We start from the raw sequence: 19,823 nt of genomic DNA, 5'->3' as shown, positions 1-19,823 counted from the left end.
ACCCCCTTGTTAGAAATTCTATGAAGACGATTCGCGTTATGGCCAAGAAGATGAGCGTGAGCGAGGTTACTTCCCGAAGGATCATTTAAGATGGCTTGGGGCAAAATTAAGAGCAAGGAGGAAGAAACATCTCATTACGAGGGACAACAAAGTAGAAGAGGTTGTCTAAGGACAACCTTTTTTTGAATATGTTACCATGAAGGATCATTTAAGATGGCACTTATTATTCACTGGACATTATCTTTACTTTATTCTCACTGCAAAATTAAGAGCAAGGAGGAAGAAAAAACATCTCATTACGAGGGACAACAAAGTAGAAGAGGTTGTCTAAGGACAATCTACCAAATAGGGAGAGTTTTTATATGCATATTCTAATCATTTAATGAATATATTAATGGTATTATTAAATCAAATTTCAAATTTCAATATACATATGAGGCCTACATAGAGGCCTTTGCCTATTTTCAACGGATATCATTAATTTGATTTATTGAAAAAGAATATGTACATTGCATTGCATTCACTTTCATGCTCTAAAACTGTTAAGAAGTGTAGAAAAGAAACCAATATTATAAATTGGATTACTAACAATCAAACCTCATGCATTGAATCCATAAGAACTACAGTTGTAGAAAATAAGACCTACCGGAATGCTGAAATAAACCAAAAAATAATATGGTAACCCTGACAATTTGAAATATGTTTGTCATGGGTCTAGACACTTACTCGATATAATCGCCCTCACCCTCAATATGGCCTCTGAATCGGAAACAAGCCTTGATGACAAGGTCCCTTGGCATAGATGCAAATCGCTCCTTGATGGTGGCCACCAGACTTGAATTAGTTTTGTGAAGACGTATATTAGTGTGTACCTTAAGGTAGCCCAGACGAATAATGCATTGGATTAAGATCAGGACTGTTGGGGGCCACAAATCTGAGTGGTTTGTATCTTGTAAGACTAAGACTTGAGATCTTCGTTAACACATCACCTAACTATCTTGTCACAGACTTCAAATTATTTTCCAATGGAGACGAATACACAAAAAACGATCACATACATTTGTCTTCTTCTGTCCCAACCTCTGCTAAAACTCCTTCTACAACTTTATCCAAAATGGATTGGAAGCCTTACTTTGTCAGAGCAAACAACATTATCAGGACGTTTATCAAAAGATTGCTTTCTTGATATTATGGAAGAAAAAGTTATTTCCTGTATCAGCTATACTATGAAGAATTAGAAGAAAGTTAACTATATTTCCAGTAGAACGGGGCCGGATCCACATAGCTCGGAAGATGATTTGGAGATCCATATAACAGTTAAAAGAAGAATAATTGACGCCATCATAGATGATCCATCGAATTTTAATAAAAAAGATAAACCTATCACCCTTGATACAAAAAAAGGGGACCTTTTCCACGAAATGAGACTCACTGATCATAATCCCTTATATATCCCAAAAACAAATTTATACATTTTCAAGCATAGTTCTTATCATATATCGGCTAGTCTTTGGAATTATATACTTTTGTCAAGGAAGTTAGTTAATTCTTTTTCGTGTGTAAAATATATATCATGTTGTGAAAAAGTAATTTTGTATTTACCGCTCTTTTTTAAACTATGTATATCTTGTTAATTATTGGTCATATTGGATCTTACTATATTGTGTTGTAAGGTGTAGTTTATACTACAAACGCTTTTTTGGAGAGAATTGTGTCTGGCCAGTTCAGTCGTGAATTATCACGCGTCAATTATGGAAATCTCATAGGAAGAAATTCGCCATATTGTACATCTTTACTACCTGAAAGGAAAATTTGTGATATATACGGGGCCGATACTTTTCGGTTCATGTTGTACAACAGCGGTTCGAACAATTATTTTTTTCTCATAATTCTGCCATCTATTTTAAATAACTCGACCGTTTGAAGCTGGCAATCGAACATAAGTGGCGTGCATTCTGTGAATAGGATGGCAGCAAGACATCATCAAGACAAGGCCAGATCGCACACATCTTTGATAACGCGCCAGAAGCTCCTGGAGCTTAAACTGGATTTTATTATTCATTCACCATACAGTCCGAACCTGAAACCAAGTGACTACCACTTATTACTGTATATGGCCAACAGGCTTGGGAGTACATATTTGACCTTAATAAAGGTCTGTGAAAATTGGGTGCCCGAGTTTTTTGCCAATTGCTTCTACGAGACGGGCATTATGAAGTTGGATTTTCCTTTCCAACAAGTTATCCAACAGAAGGTAGCATATTCGTCTTAAATTGGATGATTGTCACACTTCTTATAAAACATTCAAATTAAGAGAAAAATACCATTTCCACCACCCTTTTAATATTGACATCATAGAAGATGAGTGGTTGTGTGCTCTATGGAAATCTGTTTTTCTTGCCCCATAGTAGGTACGATACATCTAATTGAAAATTCTAGCAAGCCTGATTACATGATAGTCTAACCTTGTATTTCTATTAACCTTGACTTTTAGGTTAATATTACATTTTAATATTCTTACCTAACTAAGAATGATAATTTTTCAATTTCATAATTACCCTTATAGGTTTGACTATTGTCCCCTGTAAAAGTAAATAAATTATTCAAGTGAAGGGAATGGGTTCTACATCATCTAAAATAAGTATATTTACAAAAGAGTAAACGAAAATTCCTAATATAATATCATTAAGGATATGATGATTCCTTATCTTATCTTAATTATATGAGAATGATTTTTTGTTTTCCTCCATTCATGATCTCCAAAAATTCTGATGAGCTCTTAGAATATATTTGATCAACTTTATAGTTTAGCATAACAGCAGAAAACGGCATGTTCTCTCCTAACATGTCATATAGTAAGTGTTCAGATTTCAATGGAATTTTTAATCTACACCAAGATTTCAACACTTTTTACATCTCTGGTGATATGTTTATATGGAAACAATGATATGACAACTCCTTAATAATTAATAATATTGATATTTGTATAAATGTGTAGAGGTAAAGTAAACAATAACTTGATTAGACTTTCTTCAAAAATTCAAATAATGAAGAAACTAAAGTTATATAATCCTTTTGTGGACTTCAAAAGAATCTAAAAGCCAAGAAAATATATGTTTTTAATGATTATACTCATTTGAAAGAGAGGGAAAGAGAGATTTGGTTTTGATTAATGGTTTTATTTGGGGCATTAGGTATTTTGAGTATATGGATACGAATACCTATCTTTGTAGGGATATTCATACTTCAAAAAATATGAATATTTTGTATTATTAAATCTCTACAAGTCTTAAGTAGCCATATTGAAGTGGAGCAAAGTGCTTGAATCTAATTTATGATAAGTATTTTTGAAGTAGAAACATATATGTATATGCTCCTTTGGCTATGGACAAGGATATAAAAAATGGCTTGCTTTCTATCTATATACAGGGTTCGGAAGCATAACGTGGACTGTTAATAAATGCAAATTATGTAAATAAATCGAGATGTTTTGTGACTTTTTCCTAGAATATTCCGAATCTCCTGTCCTTTTTGCATAAGTAATAATAATAGCCATTTCTCAAATCTTTAATCATGAGTGAGCAAGAAGAAAAAGTCAGAGGATCTTAGACCTTCTGGATGCAAAAATTGATGTGGCAGAGATTATGGACATTGTGAAGTGCTTCAGGAGCCTCATTTTCAAGGTGACCAAGATAAAAAAGGATGGAAAAGATCTATCAAGCAAAGAAGGAAGTGGGGGACATAACTTGAAAAGGGATTCTGAATTTCTGGGGGACCAGAAGAAGAATATCAAGGTGGACCCCACAAAATCCATGAATCACCTCTCTAACGAGTTTGACATGGAAGAGGGGACAATCAGAAGGGCTGTGAAGGAGGACTTGGGGTTGTCCACTTACACAAGGACTCCACGCCACCTGTTGATAGACACTGAAGGAAATGAGACTACAGAGGTGCAAGAAAGTTCGTACGAGGATCAAGGATCAAAACATCCGGACCAAACAATCGTCCTGGGGGTCGTGGCGTCCGACTGCAAGAAGATGCCTCCCTTCTTTCTTAAGGCTGAGGAGAAAATCGGTCAGGAGTCCTACTGCAAGGTGCTGAGGTTCACCATACCGCCATGGCTCAAGGCCACCTACCCAGAAGCCAACTATGCGTGGACCCAAGATGGTGCACCTTCACACACATCAGCCAAATGTCAGAAGTTCTGCGGTGTCAACATGGCTGATTTTTGGCCCGAGGACATGTGGTCATCATCTTTGCCGGATTTGACCCCGTTGGACTTTGCTGTGTGGGGCACTTTGGAGAAGAAGACTAACCGGACATCTGACCCAAACGTGGACTCCTTGAAGGCAGCCATTGTGAAGGAGGGGAACAACTTGTCCGAGAAGTTAATCATCTGCTCCTGAAAGGCTTTCCACTGCGTGTGGAGGCTGAGATTGCTGCTGAGGGCGGCCATATCGAGTGAACATGGTCACAAAGATCGTGTCTCAAAGTTTTGGTTTAATAAATTTCAAAATTATTTATCAAAAAATAAAATGATTTACATTTTTCTGAAATCAGTCATTCAGTCCCCGTTTTGCTTCCGAACCCTGTATATACATAGATACATCATAAGGTTATAAGTACCGAAATTGCACAAAGCAACACAATGTCAAATATTTTTTTGCTGTCTTCCTAAGTGCTCATATCCCGAAAAATATGGAAAAGACCATTAAAGGCCCAAATTTGAGGCTGCATGGTAAATTCAGTGGCAAGCAAGTACCTTTTTGGGGGACTTGAGCCCCCTTAAACGTTTATATATTATGTACATATATTTATAAGTCTGTCTTTTTTTTTTGTTTTTGTTTTTTTGTATATATAACACGTGGAAACCAAAATTAGTAGAACAGAACATTCTAAGATTTAGGAAGTAGACTGGCAAAAATAAACAAGCATGTGCCGACTGATTTTATTTATGTATATATATATTTTTATTTTTTTTTTTGCCTCTGAGGTCATTCAGACACCTCAAACTGCGAAGTTCAGGGGTTATAGTGAGAGGTGGAGAAGGGTCACATGGAGGTAGGCCAGAAGGCAGCCATATTGTTGCTGTATAAGTTTTGGTTCTTCTTGGCTGTATGGGCTGTAATTGACTTCTTGATATTGTAGGCATTCCAGACAGAGACGCCAACGATATCTGCAGCCTTCTTAGCACTGACAGCGTCTTGAAGAAGATTGCAGAGGTGTTGCCTTTTTTGTGGTTGATCCGACATTTTTATACATAGAGGTTTGGGATTTAAAAAAAACTTTTTGTTTGTTTTTCAGCTGTCGTTTGGTTGTGTAATGAAACCTCAATATCAAAGATAAGGGGAATAAAATCGTTATTAAATGTTACTGCGAGTTTGGGCCCCTTCTCTGTACGATACAGGATTTAAGGCCTTTGCATACATCCAACATCTTCACATGTCGATAATTATATTTTAAGCTTTACGTTAAATCTTTGGAGGTTTTAATCTCTTTGGGGATAAAAAGTAAAAAAAGTTAGCAATGCAAAAATAAAGATGAAACACTTAAGTTGGTGTAAGTTTATTCAAAACTAAAAAGTTTTTCTATAATGTATGCAAATATGTATACTAAGCAAATAAATACGTATAATATATTATTTGCTAAAATGTCTTATATGTAGACTAAAGCTACATAGGCCTTAAAAATCATTTGGACATGTGACTTTTAATCAGATATTATATAGAAAAATATTTGTATATCAAATATTTACAGTACCAGAAAAACAAATAATATATCTACTTAAATATTTTTAACAGTTTCTTATTCTTTGACATTTTTCTACGATTGACATTAGCAAATGTTCTACCGGGTGGTTCATTGAAAACTCAACACTTACTAATACGATAATATATTAAAGTTGAGTAATTGACATTCATTAATATTTCTATATATTAAAGCTTGAATAATTAGTTACAAAACAAAACAAATCTGAGCTAACTAGCTTACGTACCAGTCGAGAAAATGACCACTGAAAGTGATCCATGAATTTCCATTCGCGCATTCCAAACAATTGGGCATCTCCAGGACAAGCGTCAACGCCGTTAACAAGCCCGAAACGTTTAAGAGGATGAAGGGCTCTGACAAAAAGGCCAAACTGGGCCTGGGTGTGTTTAAGAAAACAACCCAGGCTGATCCCCTCAAGTCCATGTGGGTCTTTCAAAAGATCTTTGGGTTTCACACCGAACTTCCAGAGAGCTATCAAAAAATTGGGTAGAAAGAGCCATATGAGGGTAACTAGGTCACTTTTTCACACCAGCAGTGAAAGAAACTCCTCTCCTCCGTTGCAAGACTCTTTTGAATGAGTATTTTGAGCTTAGCATTTTTTTCACTTTTGCCCCCCTAATGCCCAGATGTTAATCCCCACGACTACACCTGGACACTGTTAATATCAAATTTGGCAGTATTTTAGCTACTAAAGAAAATGTTTATATATATATTTCACCACTAAAAACCATTGCACAATTTCGTGATAATATATGCCATTTAAAATATGAATTCTGACGTGGCAGATTTCATTGTTACACTCCGTATATGTAGAGTGAAGTAAACAATATTTTTGTAATTATTGGCCATGTCAAATCCATACTTTAGGACAGCTACATATTATTTCATTTCAAAATGGTGGTCACTCTAACGTATTGTACTTGCTTCATATGTATATTTGTATAATAAAAATGTATGACTATGTGTAAGAACAGGGAAACTTGTCAAAATGCGAGAGCTATCAATAATCATCCATCTATGTATGTATTTTCTTATATACCTAAGTAGCCATATATATATAAGCAGTATTTAGCTACGTGTATTACTTTATTACCAAGGGATATTAATGTTTAATCAAAGAGGAAGAATGCCTGCTTGCCTGATATAACTCTTAACAGAAAAAAAAATACCCAAAGGAAGACCGGAAATATGATGATTGATATAGTTACAATAACAGAGGAGTAGAACGGTATGTGAAGAGGAGTTAATCTAGTGATATTCCTGGATTCTTCTGCAACAGATCTTTGACGATCCTCACTGCTTTTTCAGCCTGCCCGTTAGATTAGGGATGGTAGGGAGGAGAAAAGGACACTTTCAAGAATGAGCTTGAGATTTGGGGACAATTGTCGGAATGTATTTATAGTGAAAACCCCCATCTAGTGAACCAGTGAAAAAGCTGGGCGAGGGTACTTTTGGTTGAGGTGCGGGACATCGGGGTGGTCTAAATCAATTTTGAGCCCACATCCATAAAGATAACAATGTCAAGTATCCTGTCTTTCATATAATTAATAAGAAAGCGTTCCCAAGGGTTTGAAGGCAGGAAGGAGATGAATTTAGAACGAGGAGATTTGTAATGTTTAACAGACCGCTACAAAGTCATAATTGTCATTATCTATGTTAGGTCACCACAGCTTAAATTGCTCGACAAATTTCATCTTCACGATTCCTGGATGCGATAAATGTAGCTTGTCAAGGAATTTGCGTTGGAGAGAAGAGTCTATGGTTAAGGAGATTTCTCAAAGTAGCACTTTATATTTCAATGAGAAGGCATGACTTTCTTTTCTATGAATCTTCTGTTACCTTGGACCAGTCACCTGTTCTTGCTAGTTCCATAGCAGGCAAAGAGATACATCCTATTTCACTGCTGCTAGGAGGTCATTATTGCTTGAACTAGTAGAAGATATGACCAGGCCCATTAACTCATCAGTAGGATTCGGGGTTATGATTGGTTCAGGAACGTCTACGTGTAAGTTGTGAATCCCTTTGAAGTGATGTTATAAGCGAACAGAACAAGGTGAAGGGCGTAACAGGAGAAATGGGCCTTGATCACAGTGGGAAGCTCTTTCAGAGGGTTAAGAATAAACTGGAGAGGCATATGGTAGGTTTTTTATGGAGAACTTTCGGCCGAGAGGGTAGTGCTATAAGTGCTCTGGCCGAATATGATTCCAGTGGCTTCTCTATCGATCTGCGAGTAGTTCTTCTACACGCTTCTCAGCTTCTGGGATGAATAAGAAGTCCTCCCCATTTACCAGATAGGACAAGACAGTTCCAAGTGCAATAGGTGATGCGTCAATTGAGAGGAACAAGGGCAAAGCAGGATCATAGTGGCAAGGATTAGTTAATATATTTATACTTTTTTTCTTTACTAAAACTCACCTTACCCTCATCCATTCACGTAAAGTACACAGTTTGCCTCGTAAGTTCATATGAAAGAGCTGCGATTGATGAGAGATCTTTAATGAATTGGCCATAGAACTAGACGAGTCCGAGGAAGGATTTGACCTCAGAGGAAGTTGTCGGAGTTAGGAACCCGAGGACAGGTCGTACCGGTTCTGGATCTTTTGACTTGCCTCCCTCAGATACATTGAATCTTAGGTAGGTAAGTCCATCGCTTTCAATATACCCTTGCTTTTTATGAGGCGCGCTCAAGCCGGAACTGATTAGCTCGTGAACCAACCCAAGTGAGGAGAGGTGTTAAGGCAGTGTTTTTTTTAATATATTAGGAGGTTATCGCTGTAATTTTGATATTGGGTATAACCTCAATGATTTTCTCCTGGGCGGCTTGAACGATCACTGGGGTGGATGACAGACCATCGAGAAGGACATTATATTTCAGGAGGACGAAGGGAGTGTTTATGGTCAGGAGGTCTTTAGAACGATCATTGAGTTTTTATTGTTCAAAGCAGTGTAGAAAATATAGCTTAGTAAATAAATTCGACCAGACAAGGTCTCTGAACAGTTCGTTCGGGTTAGGCAAGGGGTAGAGGTATTTGTTTGTTACTGGAGAGATGGTCTGAGTATATTCCACACAGATGCGAACGTTTCCATCTGGTTTGAGCACAGTGACTATAAGAGATACCCATTCAGAGACCTTTAGTGTCGGATTGGTCCAAGGACTGATTCCATAATCAGTCTTTTTTTTATTGTGAGGCCGATCTTTTTTACCATTCAACTGTTATTGATGTATTTTTATTTTCTTCAGTCTTATGTAGGATTAAAGAAAAAAGAAACTGAGAAAATTATTAATCATAGCTATAACTCATACGTTTTAGTGACACACCTCCTATTTCTAACTTCAAATATCTTGTCTCTTTGCAAGAGATTATTAATTATGATAAAACTTCAATGACTGAAATGACGTAGTTAATAATTAAATCATTTCATCTTTTGTAGGTTCCATAAAAGACTGATAAGGCCGCTTCTAGAACTGACAAATTTTGTTAGGATCAGGCTGATAGGATTGCAGACCTTTTTAGTTTATTTTGGCCAATAACCAACACCAGATACACTCCTTGCCAAACACAGAGCATTTTGACTTCTGGAAGACATGGTTTCTCCCACAAAACTTGCAATTCTCTCCGTCCATCTTTGGATTAGCCTTGGAAGTAGACCACATCCCTTGGAACAACAGAGACATGTTGAGTCCTTATATTCGGATTCTATGACAGATTCACTTTATCCCATTTCTTTGGTGTGGCTGATGAAAGTTTCCAACGATCTTGCTATTGGCAGCACGTCTGTCAACTTTATGCTGCCCCTCTCCAAGACAGTTTAGCGGATCCCAAGGGACGAAGTTTTCTTGACCCACATGTCGAGAATAAATTTGTCCTCGAGCGAGACCTTGCAGCTCCCACACGAAATTATTTAAGCTCCCCGAACGTGACCCTGGATAATAATTTTGCCTTCCTTGTTGCCCCTTGTAGTGTTCAAAGAACGCTATCTAAGTATGGAAGTAACGGACCGGAGGAAGACCTAATAAAGTGGAGAATTAAACCCTAGCTTATTTTTGTTAGGGATTACTATTTAAATTAGTAAAAAGGTACATTGATTGACTCTGGCTAAAACTAATCCCTACGTCATATTTATAAAATTAAATAAAACATAGTGATACGCAACAAAAATCAAAAAATCCTAATTTTGCATTTAGCACAGAATCCTTCTCCGGATGGTGTTGATAATTTTTTGAAATAGTTCCAAACAGGGTCATTTTTTCTACGAGTTCCAAACCCAGAAGATATCCTTAATATAAGTATGTAAAAAAAACATAACTTTGTATTTTTTATACTATAATTATTATTTAATTTTAGCTGTAAAATGCTATGATGCCCAAATTGCTTTACCTAGTTGGATATAGAAAAAGACAGTAATGAAAATCGCACAGAGTCATCTTTTTTATGACTTGTAGGTAGGTATGTTAAGAAAAGTTCAAAAAATTGTAATGTTGTATTTTTTATTTAATAACTATAATTTAATTTTAGCTGAAATTGCAATTATGTCAAAATTTCCTTAACTGGTTGGATAGATATAAAGTAATTACAATTTCCCCTAGCAAAAAGTTAAAAATTTTTATCTTTCGCAATCGTAACAATTTTATGAGTATTTGTCTATTTGAACACTAGATGGCGCAAGGAATTGGAAAACGTCTTCATAATAACACATAATTATTAATAATAAATCATTTATCTTGCAATCGAAAGTATGGCTACTGCCATTAAGTATGGCATAATAAAATTCGGCCACTTTATATTTAAAGACTATAGTTTATCTCAAATATATATAAATATTTCTCAGATGTTGTGTCTTGACGAAGGTTGACGAGGCACAAACCATTAAGTAAAGGAATCCAGGACGACCGAGAGAAGGGACGTGGAGGAATAAGACAACGATGTAATTTAACAGGAACACGTATATATTCTTATTAATACATAATCATTACTATTCTGAGGAACATACACCATGCACGGTTATTTATAAGGGTAGTACTTTATACATATATTAAATAATGACAATAACTAAAAGAAGAGGTGGTAGGAAGGGAGTCACGAATACGTAATATCAGATAAAGTAGAGAGACTTGGAGGTATAAAAATATTAAACATATTGGGGACAAGAATTTGAAAACAGAATATTAATGACGAAATAATGAAGTTATAACTCAAGAAGTTTATTAATTTGCTGGACAGCGATTTAGTTGGGATCTTTAAGAATACTTTAAATATATTATTGTAATTTAACTTGTATTCAAATCAATGATAAGCCATGCATTAAATAATAAACAACTCGATGAATAACAAATTTGAAAAATATTCCTATGGTAGGTCTACTTAATCCGATTGTGAAAATATAATGTCTATAATGAGATATGAGCATTGTTTACTTATATTCCTTTGTAAACAAAGCGATAGAGAGCGCTGCTAAAATTCTTCTTTTTTAAATAACAAGCTACAATCTACAGACTGTCACACTACCTTGCGGATAAGAAGTATTTTTTTTAGTTTGCTAATCCCTTATTATATTTACTAAAAAGCAAGTTCAATCCTCAGGAATCAAATACTGACGACAACAGCTACGTATAAAAAAATGACTCTTCTGTTTACCACCTCCAAAAAAAACGGTAAGCTAAAAGATATATCTGATAAACTATCTAAGTCTACCCTATTTGGAAAAAAAAAGGAAACGATGTTATTATTTGCTTGTTTACTTTTCCAATGTTTGGCCACACATGATTTTTTTGAACAAGCTAGTTCAATTCAAATACCCCTTACTGTGGGAAAGAAAAACTGTTAGTTGTTATTGACTGAGCAATAATTTTTTTGTTCAACATTTTGTGAGAAAAACTATGAAATACCTTAATATACTGCTCTAATTATGATTCCTCTACTAATAAAGATAGGTTTAGAGGTACACTTCATGTACGTAGGATTGGATGAATAACACGAGGTAGCAGCTGTATATATATATATAAATTATATATATAAAGTTTAAATACCTACACTATAAGATACTATCTGTATGAGTATTTATTACTTCTAAGTATCCTTTGTATACAATTAGAATATTTTTATCTATTTCTAGCTATAAATAAAATATATACTGTATACTTTAAAATAACTGTGAGCATTAATACTGGATAAATACACAAAATAATGACAGTACAAAATTTGGAAACACCGGAGAGTTCATATCGGGATTTGAAAGAGTATCGTACTATAAAGTTGAACAATGGTTTGAGAGTCCTGCTCATTGCTGATACTCGTGTTCCTTTGGATAAGCTTGAGAAAGAGGAAAATGGATCTGTGGTAGATAATTATTTTACTAACATATAATATAGCCTTAATTATTAGTTATAACTTATATTAATAAATTACGTATAATATTATTATGCCATTAGGAGGATGGTGATGGTGAGAACAATCTCAAAAAATCCACAGCTAGTCTTTGCGTCGGAATGGGAAGTTTCTCGGATTTAGAGTGTCTTCCAGGAATTGCTCATTTTTTAGAGCATATGGTTTTCATGGGAAGTGCAAAATATACGGATGAAAGCGATTTCTCATTTTTTATAGCGAATCATGGTGGAACCTACAACGCCTTTACAATGACTGAATCCACTGTATTTTACTTTGATATTCAACGCAACTCTTTCTACCAAGGTAGTTCTTTATGTCACTCCTGAAATTAACTTGAGTTGGTCAACCATATTTTTTTGATAGACGTATTATTATTAATGTGTGTCATTAATTTTACTTTCAGGACTCGACCGTCTGGCTCAGTTTTTTACATCTCCTTTATTGAAAAAAGAATCAATGACAAGAGAAAGAGAGGCTGTGGACAGCGAATCCCTCATGGCGATTCAAAGTGACGATAACAAAAAAGAGATTCTTCTGGGTAGTTTATCCAAGGATAAGCATCCCATGGGAAAATTTTTTTGGGGAAATATTGATTCACTCTCTCCTAAGGATGTAAGAATTTTTTTTTTTTAATATAACTAAAGGATGATGTGCTTAACATATATTTTTAAATAGATGGATGACGAATCTATACATAAATTGCTTGTCAAGTTCAAAGATAGACACTACTCTGCTCAATACATGACACTTGTCATTCAATCTCAAGATACATTGGATAATCTTCAAAAAATGGTTGAAGAACTATTTTCTAACATTCCTAATAATGGACTCGAACAGGAAACGTTTGATCATTTGAAACATCCGTTTGATACAAAGGCCTTTAATCAGATATATAAAATTGTTCCAATTGAAAATAGTTATCGACTGGAGATAAATTGGGCTTTAGCACCGCTCATAGATAAATTTAGAGTCAAGCCTATTCGTTGGTTATCATGGATAATTGGGCACGAAGGTAACTTTTATTTATTTATTTTTAATGGTAAAAGTTCTTATAACATTTTTCTTCTTAGGAAAAGGAAGCTTAATTGCTTATTTACGTGAAAAAAATCTAGCACTGGATTTATTTGCTGGAAATTCAGGCTATGGTTTTTCTATGAATTCAACCTGTTCCCTCTTTAGCATTGGTATTGAACTAACTGAGTCCGGATTTAATAATTATGAACATGTAATAAAAATTGTTTATTCGTACTTATCAATGCTAAAAGAATATGGTCCTGTAGAACATATTTTCGACGAAATTCAAAAAATTGAGCAATTAGATTTTGACTTGGGAAAGGAATGTAGTCCAATTGATAATGTACAAACCATATGCCAAAATATGCAGTTCCTTCCTCCGAAAAGATATCTTGATGGTGATAAATTAATGTTTGAATTCGACAAAACTTTGATTAAGGAGTGTCTGGATCATTTATTTGATACTTCTAATGTGAATATAATGTTGTCGGGAAAGGAGTTTAGTAATTTGGTAAATAAAGTGGAGCCGTGGTTCAAAACAAAGTATTTCGCCGAAGAAATTACTTCGAGTAGACTAGATCAGTGGAAGTCCTTAAATCCATCCCTCTCATCCTTTTTTCATTTACCGGAAGAAAACAAATTTATTCCTCACAATACTGAGATTATTTCTGGGACTGAAAGAAATGCAAAACATTATCCCCTTAAAATTATATCTGAAAGCCACGGTGAATTGTTCTATAAAAAGGACGAAATTTTCAAATTACCGAGGGCCATGGTTTATTTGCATTTTTGCTCAGATCTTTTCAATGAAAAAAGACCAGAGAACTCAGTTTGTCTGGATTTAATGGTTGATTATTTAGAACAATTAATGAAGGAGGATACTTATGCAGCTGATATTGCTAAATTAACTTTCAGTTTAACTTCATGTGAGAAGGGAATGACTTTACAAATAATTGGATTCAATGATAAGCTGAATCTTTTATTGACTGTAATTATGGATCACATAAACACTTTTGAAAGTCGGGTATCTAAGGAAAAATTCAATGCCATCAAGGAACTAACGAAGAAAAACTATTTCAATACTTTTACAAAAGCATCAAAATTGGTTCGGGATCTTCGTTTGTCTCTTTTGCAAGACTGTTATATTGGGGCACAAATGAGGCATTCCATAATTGATTCGATAGATCTGGAAGTATTAACGTCCTTTAGTAAAGCTTTCAAGTCCAAATTGTATATTCAAGGATTAGTTCAAGGGAATATCTCTAAATCTGATGCCCTCGAAGTTTTCAAAATCAGTAGTGCGATCTCAGACAATATGACTTCAATCCCAAAAGAGACATGCTGCATGGAGATCCCTAAAGGGGAAAAAAGAATGAGAATGAAAGGAGTCCTTCCGAGTGATAATAATACATTTGTGACAAATTACTATCAGTATGGACCTGGTGATCTAAAGATGCATGCACTTTTTGAATTATTGTGTATGGTCATGGATGAACCTGTATTTGATATACTCCGTACCAAAGAGCAGCTCGGTTATTTCGTTTTCTCTGTGCTAAGAAATACTCAAGGAGTTTTGGGCATTGAAGTTACTGTCAATTCGCAGGAAAATAAGTACAAAGTGGATTTCGTGGAAGAAAGGATCGAAGCTTTTCTGAAGGAATTTTACAACAAGGAGATTTCTAACATGGACGATTTGAAATTTGCCGAATATCTTAAAACAATGATTAAAAAGAAGAAAACTGCTGATGTAACATTGGAAGAGGAAATGAATCGTAACTGGAAAGAAATTATATCCAGAGACTATTTATTTGAGAGAAACAAGCTACAAGCTTCACTCTATGAAAATAATCAAATCACTCTCTCAGATCTCAAGGAGATCGTGAAACAGATGTTTTTAGACGTAAGTACCGTTAAAAAGCTGAGTGTCCAGGTTATTGGCGTAGATAAGAAAATAGAAGAAGAAAGTTTGGACGAGTTGTCACTTCTTAATAAGAAGCATGCCATTGAGCTTCAAATTCCATCACAAAATAATGAACTTTTTATTCAAGATCTCAGTTATTATAAAACAACTCTTATCGCATATCCTGTTACTCATATCAGTGAATAAACATCAAATCTTAAGATATACTTATTATTATCCAAAAAATATTTTTTGAACAGCTACTATAAAAGTAATCAATTGCAATTATTATAATTTTTCCTTGTAGAATCGCTCATGAAATAGATCGATTGAATCTGCTAGAGCAGCTGTAAAGGATTCTCTAATAGAACTAGTATTATGTCGAGCTACTAGTGGCATTTCTATCTGTATACAATCGATGCTTCCCTCTTCTCTCGATCCGTGAATACGAGTAATGTGACCGCCCGCATAATACTTCCGATTGCCTATAGTAAAAAACGTCCACTTAATGTACTTAGATTTGTCCCTTTTTATTACCTGGAGAAGGATTAATAGGCGATGGTATTGCACTAAATCCTCTATTTTCTAATAGAGCTCCTAAGCTTTCAGGACCAATCATGAGTTTTTCTCCAGATATTCCTGTCCGTTCAGATAAACTACGTATGCTTGAATTGGTTGCATTATAGTCTCCTAAATTAAGTTGATTAGTGACTCTTAGGTATCCAAATTCCGTTAAGTTGTGTTTATGAGACTGCACTTCAATTAAGTTGAAAGGGTTGAAGAAGGATATGGTTAATTACAATCTAATGATATATGAAATATGCAATCATTTTACCTGTCCATGAATATCTAACAATAACCCCTTTTGTACTTTGCTTTTTACTTCTTCAATCTTTGAATGATAATCTTGGTATATTTCAGTTGCCAAAGGATCTCCCTGTGCAGCTTCATTTATGTGTCTATTCACGTCCAACTTGACTCGATGCAAATAGTTAATAATCATATGAGGACGTTTTCCTCGTGAGGTCAGCTCTTTGGCAATACCATTGGCAATCCAAATAGTTCCTACGTCTGGATATAATGTAACCATACAACGGTTTCCGTCCGTTGTATTGAAGCACTTAGCCTCAGGATTTGTATCATTTTTGCAACAGTTGAGACGATCTGGAATTTCATTTAAGATGATTTTTCCTCCATGTGGAACACTCAATATTAAATTTGAATTACCAGGTCGATACTTTAGTAAATAAAATGTCATATTATACGCATCCAATAATTACATGTGATTCCTTTCGATCCTTACCTCAATTATCGACTCCATTGTCAAACCTGAAGCACTGAGAATGAAGCTAAAACATAATAAATGTATTTTTAAATATTGCAAGACCTCCATTCTTCTGAAGAAGATTTAACATTCTATATCTTTTAACAAAGAATTGAATACGTAATATGTACCTGAGGAACAAACAATAAAACTTGATTGTAGGATGTTGTTTGACTAGACAAAAATTAACGAAAAGAATCAAATGAATTTTTTATTGTAAAGTTTATGTGTTTTTAAAAACAATCATTACCATCATTTATACGAATTCTCTAATGAAAATTATAAATAGAAAGTCAGTTTATTCCTTTATCCCCTATTGTTAAGATAAAGTGTGTTTACAGCACCCATGAGAAGCAAAACGCAGACGCTCAGTGAAGGGAAAACTACAGCAAATCAAAATAGAGGATGCAGTTATTACTTTGAATACTACACTGATTAATAAATGAATTAATCCATAAATAAATAATATAACTTTGAAATATATTAAATCACTAAGTCTCGAAAGTTAAATTAAAAACTTGTATAAAAAAATGTTAGAAAAAAATTGAGACAAATATATTCCAGAGGAGATCAATTTGGATGTATTAATTGATTATCAACTGATTATACTATTGAGCATCAAAAAATGATGGAAAGAAGGGAAGAGCGAGGATTTCTCGAATTTATTTGGATCCTTTCTTTTTCTTTTTATTCTTGGAGTCATTTCCATATTTAGCTGCCAGGGAATCAAGGAAATTACTCGATTCTTCCTCTCTTTGTTTCTGTCTTTTGGCAATCAATTGAGCTAAATCCCCGTCAGATCCAACTCCAAGTTCTTTAAGTGCCTTTTCAGCTCGTTTTGCTTCACTTTTTGCTTTTCTTTTTCTTGTGTCTTTAGCAGAATCTGTTTCATTTGTAAATGCTTTAAATGCAGGAACTACTTCATCATCAATCCACTTTTGGATTATTTCCACAAATCTGGACTCATCTGATGCTGTGCAGGCCATAACTTCATTCAAAATTTTAGTCATTGAGCCTTTATTCTGAAAAGGAAAAGAAAGTAAATTTACGAAAAAATTGTTGGCGGTTAGACAACTTTTCCAAAACAAAAGAATAACACACTTTTAAATAAGCTTCCTTGATTTGTTCCGCCTCCTCTTCTGACCCTTGAAATTCTTTTTTAAAGTTATCAATGTCTTCAATTGTTATTTTCTTAAAGAAGAAACTCCAATACTCTGTCCAATTGGAGATATTTTCTTGATCATCAAAGAGTACTCCAGTCTCATCATAGACTTTTCTTTTGTCGGGATCACTCAATGCTCCGTAAATGGCTCCGAGGGCTTGAAACTTTTCAGTTGCCTCATCCTTAATAATAATAATTATAATTTGACATCATTAAACAACTTTATAATACTTAAGGATGACTCTAAGTTTAAGCAAACCTTGAGAGATTCATCGTGTACTCTATCTGGATGGCAACGAAGACTCGCTTTATGATATCCTTTACGAATGCTCTCTTGAGGACAATCTTGTTTAAGACCAAGGATTTTATAAGGACATTGAGTTCCAAAAAGGCATTCCAAACGATCCTTCCAATTTGTCTCCGTCATGTTTTTAAAGAATGATGAAAACTTAGCTTTGCTTATATTTTTCCTTATATAAATTATCTTATAGGATGAAAGTGAATAAAAAAACCGGGAAACGAAACGTCATTTAAGAAAAATTAAATATTGACAGTCTTTTCATGACGTCAGCTGTAAGACTCAACTCACGTGATCTTATAGTTATGCATTAACAGTAGTTTAGCTAGTCCAAAGCTGTTTATAGCCATAGGCTATAGATAGCATAAGAACTCACTGGCTATATATATAACAAACTGACCATTTAAGTGTAGATACGAGAGTATTTTTTAATTTCTCGAAGGGTTGTTAAAGATGTCATGACTCATGAGATCAAGGAAGCTATATAGTTAATTCTATAATTAACTACGTAGCTTCCTTGAACTCGCCCTTTTGATTGAATCATACTTTCTCTGATTAAATATTATTAAGAAGGTGGATTCTGCGGGAAAGGAAATAAAAAATTACATGCATCACAGAGGCAAAATGAAAAAGTAGTGTCAAATGTGGTATTTCAAGAGAGACAATCTTGTGAGCGAAAGGCCTTATTGTCTAGCCAAGGAATTTTCCTCAAGCTAAAGAGAAGGCGCGCTTAATTTATATAATAATTAATATATAGCTTTAAGCGTAGCAGACTAGCCAGTTCTGAATTAAGGACTTGAATTGAGTCCTTCATGATGATTATAAGTAATTAGTTATAACATTTAATTGAACCTGGAGTCAGTAAGTGGAATCCATTCACGGAATTGAATTAATTTGCAGTTTATTCAAATAATACTAGCACGAACACGCTATCTTTAAGATACCCAATGAAAAATTAAAAATATTTTAAGCATATTTAGCTTATTTATGTTAAAATTCTTATCTAAAACGATTCACTATAATTATATAATAGGTAAATTTCTATTGTAAAACCTCCTTGTATACAACATTTTTTTTTGTGTATGTCCATTTGACATAAATATAATCAAACCTGCACCCCCAACCATGTGAAAATACTAATTTCGGTAAATATAAAGCATTTTTTTCAAATATTTGACCCTGTGATTTATTTATTGTCATTTACATGCCTACTTGCCATGTTCCTTCTTCAACCATGCTGAAATTGGAGATACATACTAAGATTAACTCGCCCATTCTCTTCCTAAATCCTTTTTTCCAAGGTTAATAGAAACTTCTATTAACCTTGCCTCTTTTAATTCGTATTTTATATATGTTCTGTTATACAATAATTCGGTTTTTATGTGTTTTTTTTTTCTTGGTGCATTAAGGAATCGACAACCCATGAATGATCAAATCTGCATAACTTCTTTATAATAAGAAAAAATATATATAGGTGTGTTGCATATTACTTAAGTTTTTTATTTCTATAAATATCATGAATACATGCAGTTATGGCAAAACACGCGTGTCACAGTAATAGGTAACTTTGTATAAAATATATTCGTATAAAACCATTCCGTATAAATTCATGAGGAAACGGGGCATAGACTGTATGAATTGTCATTTTATACCCCTTATGTTGGGGGTGTTTTGGGCCACCGCCGACACTTAAGTAACTACTAAGAGCTCCTCACAACACCCCAATTGTACTCGAATGTTAGGTGTGTTTTCGGGGAACCGCTGGGTCCAAGAACGGGATGCAACCCATCGCCGATACTTGAAGAAACTACTAAGAACCCCCACCATTGTACCCCCAAATGTTGGGGTGTTTTCGGGTACCCACCATTGATACTTGAAGAAACTACTAAGAGTCCCTTAACCCCCCTCCCACAGTTGGTAAAATTCAAGCTCATCTCAAGAAATTGTATTCTTTACTTTTTGTTTTGTCT

General features: G+C 34.5%; 3 protein-coding genes across 5 annotated transcripts; 1 reads left to right on the top strand and 2 right to left on the bottom strand.

The window, feature by feature from the left end:
• The first annotated feature begins 11,532 nt into the window (after positions 1 to 11,532).
• On the top strand, positions 11,533 to 15,290 carry LOC121132367 (nardilysin). 2 transcript variants are annotated; one of them, XM_071886661.1, is made up of 7 exons: positions 11,533 to 11,635; positions 11,698 to 11,818; positions 11,884 to 12,107; positions 12,200 to 12,458; positions 12,559 to 12,767; positions 12,831 to 13,167; positions 13,226 to 15,290. In XM_071886661.1, exons 3-7 carry the CDS (start codon positions 11,955 to 11,957, stop codon positions 15,274 to 15,276), a joined length of 3,009 nt encoding a protein of 1,002 aa, XP_071742762.1. In that variant the 5' UTR covers positions 11,533 to 11,635; positions 11,698 to 11,818; positions 11,884 to 11,954; the 3' UTR covers positions 15,277 to 15,290. The 2 variants fall into 2 exon arrangements, with proteins under 2 accessions (XP_071742762.1, XP_040583700.1); XM_040727766.2 differs by having other exon boundaries at positions 11,572 to 11,748.
• Positions 15,285 to 16,771, bottom strand: LOC121132369 (uncharacterized). Of its 2 annotated transcripts, XM_040727768.2 has the most exons (6): positions 16,644 to 16,771; positions 16,525 to 16,567; positions 16,373 to 16,418; positions 15,905 to 16,306; positions 15,607 to 15,820; positions 15,285 to 15,554 (listed from the first exon to the last, which is right to left on the bottom strand). In XM_040727768.2, exons 3-6 carry the CDS (start codon positions 16,388 to 16,390, stop codon positions 15,358 to 15,360), a joined length of 831 nt encoding a protein of 276 aa, XP_040583702.1. In that variant the 5' UTR covers positions 16,391 to 16,418; positions 16,525 to 16,567; positions 16,644 to 16,771; the 3' UTR covers positions 15,285 to 15,357. The 2 variants fall into 2 exon arrangements, with proteins under 2 accessions (XP_040583702.1, XP_071742763.1); XM_071886662.1 differs by having other exon boundaries at positions 16,373 to 16,567.
• LOC121132368 (dnaJ homolog subfamily C member 9) lies at positions 16,594 to 18,142 on the bottom strand. The gene is made up of 3 exons (XM_040727767.2): positions 17,815 to 18,142; positions 17,495 to 17,737; positions 16,594 to 17,415 (listed from the first exon to the last, which is right to left on the bottom strand). The coding sequence occupies exons 1-3, from the start codon at positions 17,980 to 17,982 to the stop codon at positions 17,056 to 17,058; spliced, it is 771 nt and encodes a 256-aa protein (XP_040583701.1). The 5' UTR covers positions 17,983 to 18,142; the 3' UTR covers positions 16,594 to 17,055.
• Between the last annotated feature and the right edge of the window lie 1,681 nt (positions 18,143 to 19,823).

The sequence above is a fragment of the Lepeophtheirus salmonis genome, chromosome 2 (genome assembly GCF_016086655.4).
Source record: "Lepeophtheirus salmonis chromosome 2, UVic_Lsal_1.4, whole genome shotgun sequence".
In the NCBI taxonomy this organism is placed as follows: domain Eukaryota; kingdom Metazoa; phylum Arthropoda; class Copepoda; order Siphonostomatoida; family Caligidae; genus Lepeophtheirus; species Lepeophtheirus salmonis.
Note: the sequence above shows the minus strand (reverse complement) of the source record. Positions and strands in the feature narration are given on the sequence as shown.

Coding starts and splice junctions, on each gene's coding strand:
- LOC121132369 (XM_071886662.1), bottom strand. CDS start 16,462: ATGGAGGTCTTGCAATATTTAAAAATACATTTATTATGTTTTAGCTTC. Junction 16,307..16,372: donor CAATGGAGTCGATAATTGAG/GTAAGGATCGAA, acceptor TATTTACTAAAG/TATCGACCTGGTAATTCAAA. Junction 15,555..15,606: donor GCCTATTAATCCTTCTCCAG/GTAATAAAAAGG, acceptor TTTTTACTATAG/GCAATCGGAAGTATTATGCG.
- LOC121132368 (XM_040727767.2), bottom strand. CDS start 17,982: ATGACGGAGACAAATTGGAAGGATCGTTTGGAATGCCTTTTTGGAACT. Junction 17,738..17,814: donor TACACGATGAATCTCTCAAG/GTTTGCTTAAAC, acceptor ATTATTATTAAG/GATGAGGCAACTGAAAAGTT. Junction 17,416..17,494: donor TCAAGGAAGCTTATTTAAAA/GTGTGTTATTCT, acceptor TTTCCTTTTCAG/AATAAAGGCTCAATGACTAA.
- LOC121132367 (XM_071886661.1), top strand. CDS start 11,955: ATGACAGTACAAAATTTGGAAACACCGGAGAGTTCATATCGGGATTTG. Junction 12,768..12,830: donor ATTCACTCTCTCCTAAGGAT/GTAAGAATTTTT, acceptor ATTTTTAAATAG/ATGGATGACGAATCTATACA. Junction 13,168..13,225: donor ATGGATAATTGGGCACGAAG/GTAACTTTTATT, acceptor TTTTCTTCTTAG/GAAAAGGAAGCTTAATTGCT.